The sequence below is a fragment of the Aedes aegypti genome, chromosome 3 (genome assembly GCF_002204515.2).
Source record: "Aedes aegypti strain LVP_AGWG chromosome 3, AaegL5.0 Primary Assembly, whole genome shotgun sequence".
NCBI classification, from domain to species: Eukaryota; Metazoa; Arthropoda; class Insecta; order Diptera; family Culicidae; genus Aedes; species Aedes aegypti.
The window spans coordinates 290,660,016-290,668,272 of NC_035109.1; the positions used below are offsets into that span (position 1 = coordinate 290,660,016).

General features: G+C 37.2%; 2 protein-coding genes across 3 annotated transcripts in view; one reads left to right on the forward strand and one right to left on the reverse strand.

The window, feature by feature from the left end:
• LOC5575275 overlaps nucleotides 1-7,379 on the forward strand; it is a 27,464-nt gene extending 20,085 nt beyond the window's left edge. Inside the window, exons 5-6 of one of the 2 annotated variants that reach the window (XM_021854906.1) lie at nucleotides 6,584-6,682; nucleotides 6,746-7,379. In XM_021854906.1, coding sequence (XP_021710598.1) covers nucleotides 6,584-6,682; nucleotides 6,746-7,056 — 410 coding nt within the window. In that variant the 3' untranslated portion in view covers nucleotides 7,057-7,379. Of the gene's footprint in view, nucleotides 1-6,583 lie in introns of both variants that reach the window. The other variant, XM_001661831.2, reaches the window with a different exon arrangement.
• LOC110679616 (partner of xrn-2 protein 1-like) lies at nucleotides 7,287-7,968 on the reverse strand. The gene has a single exon (XM_021854907.1). The coding sequence runs from the start codon at nucleotides 7,793-7,795 to the stop codon at nucleotides 7,484-7,486; it is 312 nt and encodes a 103-aa protein (XP_021710599.1). The 5' UTR covers nucleotides 7,796-7,968; the 3' UTR covers nucleotides 7,287-7,483.
• Between the last annotated feature and the right edge of the window lie 289 nt (nucleotides 7,969-8,257).

The window sequence follows — 8,257 nt, forward strand, 5'->3', positions numbered from 1 at the left end:
AAAAAATACCAAGTTGTTTTGTCACATTGGTAATTATAACCGCATAACAGTCACATTGAGATTATAAATGAGCCTCGTAATGTGATATCAGCCTCAAATAAGCACTTTTGAGTTCCTGGTAATTTTTAGAAATTTTAGTTTCCTCCCATACTGCCATAAAATGCACACTTGGTATTCCATTTACTCAATGCATACTTTTGTCGAATGTTACAAATATGCAGTTATGGGCAGTAGAGTTCCTGGGAAAATTTTTCACTCAAGGAAACCTCTAGGAATTTCCTCCTGAAATCCCTCCAGGGATGCTTGCAAGAATTCTTCAAGAGATTTCTCCAGGTAATGACCCAGGGTCTCATAGGGAATGCTCCATGGATTCCTTTTGTGAATTCTCCAATTAAGTGAATTAAGCCAGGTATTCCTCCAAGGCGTTCTAAAAAAAAGTATTCTTTCAATTATTTCTTCTGGCATTTCTTCCCTGGGCTTGGAATTATATTTTCCAGGGAGCGATGAATTTTGATAATTGATCGCTGTTGTTAGTAGTTTTTATTAGATGTTGGGTGAATTTCAAAGCAATGGCAACCTTTTTATTAGGTACTAAATTTAGATTTTATCTTCTGACATAAAAATTCTGGTTAAACTACTGAACCATGCAGTCAGGCTGCACTACGCTACACGGTGTGCTGGAACACACATATTATCGAACTTGCATGAACCTCCGATCTTTTTTCACTAAAAGTTAGCCTTGATAGCCAAAAAAACTTGCGGAATATTAAAAAATCTTTCATCGGCAAAAAATTGAAAAAAGTCGATTTTTGTATGTTTACCCTTCTCCCATATATGAGTTCATAGGAGAATACTACAGTTACACTAATTTTGATGCTTTGCAATAGCTCAAAGACTTATTTGATATACCTTGAAGACGAATCGATTACGAGACGTTTCAAATTGAGCATAATTTCTACCGACATTCACACAATGTGACCAGCCCATGGTGGTATGCCGTTTATTAACGACATCGCATTTATACAGAAATTTATTAAGGTAAACATACTACAATTTACCAAATTCCCATCAATGTTTCCTATTCTACTGAATAATTGAAATCATTGGAGTTCGTTATTGAACATGAAGCTTTCTTAAGATAACAGACAATTGTATTAAATACACAGCCATACAAATATATAGGGCAATGTACTGTTTCAATTTTGTATGGTATGTTCACTCTAGCTGGTCTCGTTATTCACATTTGTTTTGATTGAAAGATGGAGGAAGATTTTACGCAAACCTGTATACTGCCCATAAACGCATAATTGTCCCATGTGAATAGAAAATCCAGCAAACATTGGACTGGCATGCGTTTATGGGCAGTATACGGCTGTCTACATCCAAAACTAGTTACATATACAGGGTTTGTACAGAAAATGTAAGATGTGAAAATAAAAAAAAATCTCTGATATAGTTTTATATTTCTTGTATGAGTAACAATATTATATAATATTTGTAAAGATGTCATGCAGATTTATATTGAAATCTTGCAGCCGCTTGTTGGGTGCGTTTGCTAAATCCTCACATCATTAACATATCCTTAGTTACATTCACACACTTAAAACTAAATACATACCATAAAACGGGGTAACTTTAATAGATTTTTGAGAGAAATATTTTATTTAGTTATAAAATGCACATGATAGATTGCATAACGGTTCGATAATCGAAAGTCAGTTTTCGGTAATGGGGTAACATTGATAATGAGTAGATAAGCACATGAAAATCCACAACAAACTATTGTTTGACATCATTATAGTTTGAATTGGATTGGAGAATGTTAATAGAGAAACTGGATTAGATTTTATCAATTAAAGTACAGAATTTATTGAACAAAAACACCTTTAAAAGTGTTTTCAGTCGAAACAAACATGAAAAACACCAATAATAATGGGTATAAAATTATATCTCTGAATAGAAATCTATCAATAATCATGTTTCGACATTGAATTCACCATAATCGAATGAATCCCGTGAAGTACATGAGGTGTTGCATACCTCTAGGCTTTTAATGTTATATGGGAATTTGTGACTTTGATTACAAATATGATTCCAAATTGTTAAACTGTTTTTCGCTATGAGGTTTGATACCGGATTCATGTTCTACTATAGCTAGGTCATCAAGCATACGTACCGAACTCATTATAATTTCATGAAATAGTGATAGTAAAACAGATTGTTTGTGAGCGCACTAAAATCTCATCATTCTCTCATATGCGAATATAAAGCCTAAAATATTCTCGATTGGCACGAAAACAGCTCCGAGGTGAAGTGTCACAATGATACTCCTTACTTTCGCATTCGTTTTGCTTAACTGAATAACATAATTTTTATTATTTTGTTTAGTACGTTGCGGATCCTGCACTATCAAAGTTACCTCGTTTTACGATACTAAAATTTATGTGTCCATGTTGGTTATTGAAATTGTTATGTTCATTTTGCAAAATGTGCCCTCCAAAAGTGCGAAGTCGTGAATAAAAGTGCTGGATTACGTTGGACCGATTTGTCATCTTCGCCACATTTATTATTCATCTCATGACAAATAATTGGAGTGATGACATAATGTCGATCCGAAGTAATCCAGCCCTTTTATTCAAAATCAGGCACTTCAAACCCCAAATATCATGTGCGCATTGCATATGAGTAGATGAATGACTGCACAAAACTTCATGTTGTAGTGAACCCTCTTTCAAGACTTTTACGCGTATGAATACAGCCTATACTGCCATGTGTATCCATTTCTGGGGATTCCTATTCTGATTAGAAAACTATGCCACATACGTAAAATATTACAGATTTGATTCAGAAAGAAGAATACAAATCGTTCGTATGAGCTTTTCTGAAGTGAAAAGTGAAATTTCCATTATATAAAATACGGCATACCATCATGGGCTGGTCATATTGTGTGAGTGTATTTAGGAAATGATGCTTAATTTTAAACATCTAAGAATTTGTTCATGTTAAAGATATGTCAAATTGGTCATTAAGCCGTTAAAAGTCATCATATTAGTGTAACTCATATATGAGAGAAGGATTAAAATACAAAATTCGACTTTTTCCAATTTTTTGCCGATGAAAGATTTTTTAATATTCCGCGAGCTTTTTTTGACTATCAAGGCTAATTTTTAGTAAAAAAAGATCGGAGGTTCATGTAAGTTCGATAATATGTGTGTTTCAGCACACCGTGCGCTATCACTCATCAAAATTATTTTCACTTCGGGAAAATATAAGTTCAAGCTGGCGAGAAGATTACAGACTGAGGGTGGGTTAGGAGCACAATCAGACCCTTGAATGTGCAATGGGGGGTAGTAATTGGGAATGCCATTGACGGTTTGTAATCTTCTACGAGGTTTTCGAATACCAACAGGGCGCGTGCATCGGGTTGCGGATAGGAGCAAAGGGAGATCAATAGCATCTACCTAAAATAATAGAGCAAAAAGCCGTTCCATGATTAGGTAATGTTTAGCGATCTTCTATGGTGTTCTAGTACTATAAAATTCTTCACTCACTGGGAATTCTGGCCTTGATAATATCAATAGTGATAAAAACATAAACTAATACCTAATACTCAGGGATTGAATCCTGAGAAAATTGAGAGAATCTCTCACGTATCGCTCTCTGTAACTATCATAACATGCTGCACATTATGAGAGACTGTTTATCGTATACTGCTACAACTTTGATCAGATTGGGGGGATAGTAGTGCATGATAAAACCCCTCTAAACATGCTCCAAGCCTGGGGGACACTATTGCTATTGGCAGTTCGTGGATTGTTTATCGTGCCAGTAAAGAAAAAAACCTATCCCAATGGTAAACAAGCGAGAAAAATGGATTTTATCATCGCTCTCTCTTTGGGGCTCTCGCTCGTTGCTTCCATTTATCAGATTTGTTACACCTTGCGATACAATGTCGATCGTGGACCGCAACAGATGGGATGTTTTTCTTTGCTTGCTTTGATCGTGCTTCATACTCAAATGAGAACGAATTCTGCAATACCTGCTAATACTTAATAAGTACAATGTAGCTTCAATGTAGTAATAAATGAAATAAAATCAATTTTCTATACTTGACAAGGTTTTGAAGACAATCAATGAGTGAAAGAACTACCTATTAGAAATGCCACATCAGCTAAGGCTATACATATACAAATGTTGGTCATAGGGTCATGGCGAGCATTCGGTATGTATGTCCATGACTGATTCTTATCTAATAGGGGCACTAGAAGACCACGCGGACAATTTCGAAACAAATTATTTGTATACATCGGTCTTACGATCCGAAAGGCTCAGCTATGCTACAAAGTAATTTTGTAAGCTATTCATTACTACTGTGTAATTGTTTATAATTCTAACAAAACTACATACTCTTTAATGAATGTTCGAATCCTCTGAGCAGAATCTCAAATAGAGAAACTTAAAAGTAGATGGAGTACCGTGTACCTTTTAATTCCGCTCCTAAATGCTTATCTTTGACATATACGCGTATTTCGACTACCACTTGCAGTCTTCTTCAGTGTCAGTTACTCGTATCCACTAGTGGTAGTCGAAATACGCGTATCTGTCAAAGATAAGCATTTAGGAGCGGAATTAAAAACTACATAATTTACTCATTATTAATCACTGTTCCTATATTCTCTCTTTCTCTCCTTCTTATCTGTTGCATGATTTATTTATTTATTTATACATCAACAGACAGTAAGCCCCAATGATGTTTTAAACATGAGCATTGATTATGAGCATCACTAATATAATGCATGAGCATGCACAATAAGAATTATTTTTAGGATTGAAAGCAGTACATGGATACTTGGATAGAATAGCTTCGAAAAGGATAGTCAAAATAGAATATTTCTGGTCAGGGAAGTATTATCATCAAGGGTATGTAAAAATTTTCCATTATTAACTCATAGATCACACAAACAAATGAACTAATAATATCAAATATTTTTATATAAATCAGCATCGTCAAGCAGTGCAAAAACAGATAAAGTTTGTAAAGTTACCACCATCGATTGAATTACGCTTATTATAGTAATGTTCAATCAGTATCAAAATCACCTAAAGCGTCGCATCGTGCCATCAGCAGCTTCTAGCATCACTCTCATATTGTTTTTATTTTGTTGTTTATAAAATTTATAGAAAGCGATCAGCATATTCTTTCTTACTTGTACAATGGCCGATCTATTTGGAATTTTAATAAGTCAAATCAAATTTCAAAACTCAAATTAAATTGCTTTCAGCACATTTACATTTTGCAGCATTAATCGCATTACTGTGTCAAGTCTTCTCCATTCTCTATACCCTACCCCAACCCTTCTTATCCTTTCCAATGGTGTTCAAGTGGTCCGCATAGACTATTACGGTCATTACCTATCCCTTCCCCCGGCTTTGGACTGACTTGCGCTCTTATTGCCCCACCAAACGCTGCAAAATAAAAAAGAAAATGAGAAATACCTCAAGGATTTATTTTTCTGAAAAATTATTAAATGAACTCATTTAGAAATTTCAGGAGTAATATCGGAACATTTGGGCAAACACCTGATTAGATATCTTATGAAACTCCTAGATAAATACTTAGTGTTGAGAAAATATATTCAGAAGTTTTTTTTTTCAGAAATTGTTTATTCAATACAAATTGTATGTGTTTTAGAAAAAAAAACAATCTTCTAAGAATTATATAATTAGTTCTGTTGAGTGGAAAAATCAATTGAAAATATTATTAGAAGCTTGGAAACAGTAGAATTTCCTCAACTTGACACAAACAAAAATGTCCAACCAAAATATAGTAACTTTCAATTTCCAGTTCAGGATTAAAATTATTCTCAGCTTCACTGTGCACAAAATATTCGCCAACGTTTGTCCGACCCATAGTTTCGAACGTGGACGCGCCTCTGAACCCAATTATGAATCATAGATAAGACGATTCCAAAAGATACGAAAAAACGAATGCTTTCACTAACACACCATTAGTTGACCTCGCGGAGAAATTGCTGTCATAATGTTCCCACATGAATTCCTCCACATTCTTCAAGATTTTTTGCCTCAAATAACTTCAGAATTTATTCAGGCATCCCACAAAGAATATTATGAAGTAGTACTCCTGGGAATCCTGCATGAATTCATCTTAGGATATCTGAAGCGATTTTCCCATGTATTCTTCCATACGTTCGTGGATCTCCAAACTCCAAACCATCCCTCTTAAATTTATTCAGTAATTACACCACGAATTCCTCTAGTCATTCTTTCAGGGTTACCATTAGAGAGCCTTCGAACTGATTCTGTTTTTTAGTTATAATGCATATTTTTCTCCAGAAAAATACAAAAATTAGATAGATATACCCACTACTTGAACAATGATTCAATTCCAGACATCGATAAATGATTCGAGCCCCTGTAATAAATCGACATGGTCAAAAAATGGCCAATGAGTTGAGTTGAGAGATTGTCTGTGAATCCTTAGAATCTAACATGTCGATATAATTATTTAAGTAAATTGCAAACTCAAAGATTCAACCGCAATGTGCTCCTCTCTCTCCCCCAGTTCGTGTCATTCTGCATGGGGCCATACAGAACAACCAACCGAGGATGATGCCACACGTGATCATCGTCCGAGGGGAGAACAATCCCGCAGGAGGAGCAGGTGAGGCAGCCGATAACAATCAGCAACGACCGGCGAACGCATTCTACCAGTATCTTAACCTAGGTCCAGGCGCTCCCGGACCGAACTACGTCTCGCTGGTCAGCGATCGCGGCGTTTGCGCGTACGGCGTTTCACGGCACGAACTGGCCGGGGCGGCCTTCATCCGCGAGTACTTCCGGCCGAACAACACCAGCCTGGAGCGACTGTTCGTGCGGAACTACAAACTGGTTACCGATACCTCGTTGGACCACCTCGAATCGGCAGCACCGCACCTGAAGCTACTGGACGTCACCGGCACCTCGGTCACGGCGCAGGGCGTCCGTAGGTTCCACCTGGCTCGACCTAACTGTACCATACTTTCGGACTTTGAATAGACTCTAGTGTGTTAACTTAGATTGTAAAACGTGAAAGCAGCAGGGTAGGACACTGTGCGTATTCGTTTTAGAGAAGACAATTTATATTGATCTGAACCCCCTATTGAAAAATTATTTAAAAGTGAATTTTATGGACTAAGTTATTGGATTCAAAAAAGGAAGTGAAATTTCCGGACAAATGACCGTATTCAAAATTTACTTTTAAGCAAACTACAAATCATTTTTATGACTATAGGAAGAACATTTTTTATTTTAACTATATTTTTTATTTTACAAAAAAATCCAACTTATACATGAAATACGCCACTAAATTATCCTAGAATCATTACAATGATTGAAAAATAAATGTGCAGTATTTAAAGAAACCGCCCAGGCGTTGAACTTTGTCCTTATTCTTCGAAAATCTTAAAATGTAAACCTCTGCCTCCTACTTCTTGGCATACCTGGCCGCGGCAGCATCGGACGCCGCCACAAACGTCCGCTTCAGTTTGGTTTCGCGCGACTGCCGGTACTCGGCCGCCACGTCCTTGGACAGTTCCGCAATCAGGGTCATCGTCTCCGCCGGATAGCGACAGCCCAGAAACTCCACGTTGGTGAAAACCTGCGCCAGGCAAACCAGCTCGTCCTCGCTGAAGCGGTCCTTGTGCCGTTCCATGAACATACGGCGCAGTTCCCAGTGTTCGTCGCACTCGTAGAAGGTCTTGTACTTGCTCACGTCGAAGCTGGTTCCGGCGGCCATATCGAGGTGGATCGTTTCTGGTGGATGTTCCTGTACTCTAGATGACTGCTTCTAGCTGGTGGCGCCTTTTTACGGTAGTTGTTCTGGGCTTGAACAGGAACCGGAGAATGCGGAACTATTCCGAGGCCTAGCGGGTTGTGTACGATTTCACGGACTGACAGATGAAGACATCATTAACGAGGGGCTGTTCATACATTCTGAATATGAAACGATAATCCAAAATTATGCGTATGTTGCATGCAAGTTCTTATTGAAACCATCCAAGCACAGACAAACAGACGTCACACTCTCATAATTGGCCATCGACCACCTTTTTAACGGTCGGTTCAAATATATGGTAGGTGGCCGATTCACCACACTGTAAACTCGTCATTACTCTTTAATGTGGAAAAAATACCCACTTTTTCCGGATGTATGGAAACGTCAAAATAAAGAGTAATTTCAAATGTGAAATAATGGGTA

Bases quoted from the DNA above. Each gene is read 5' to 3' on its own strand.
- LOC110679616 (XM_021854907.1), bottom strand. From the start codon at position 7,795: ATGGCCGCCGGAACCAGCTTCGACGTGAGCAAGTACAAGACCTTCTAC.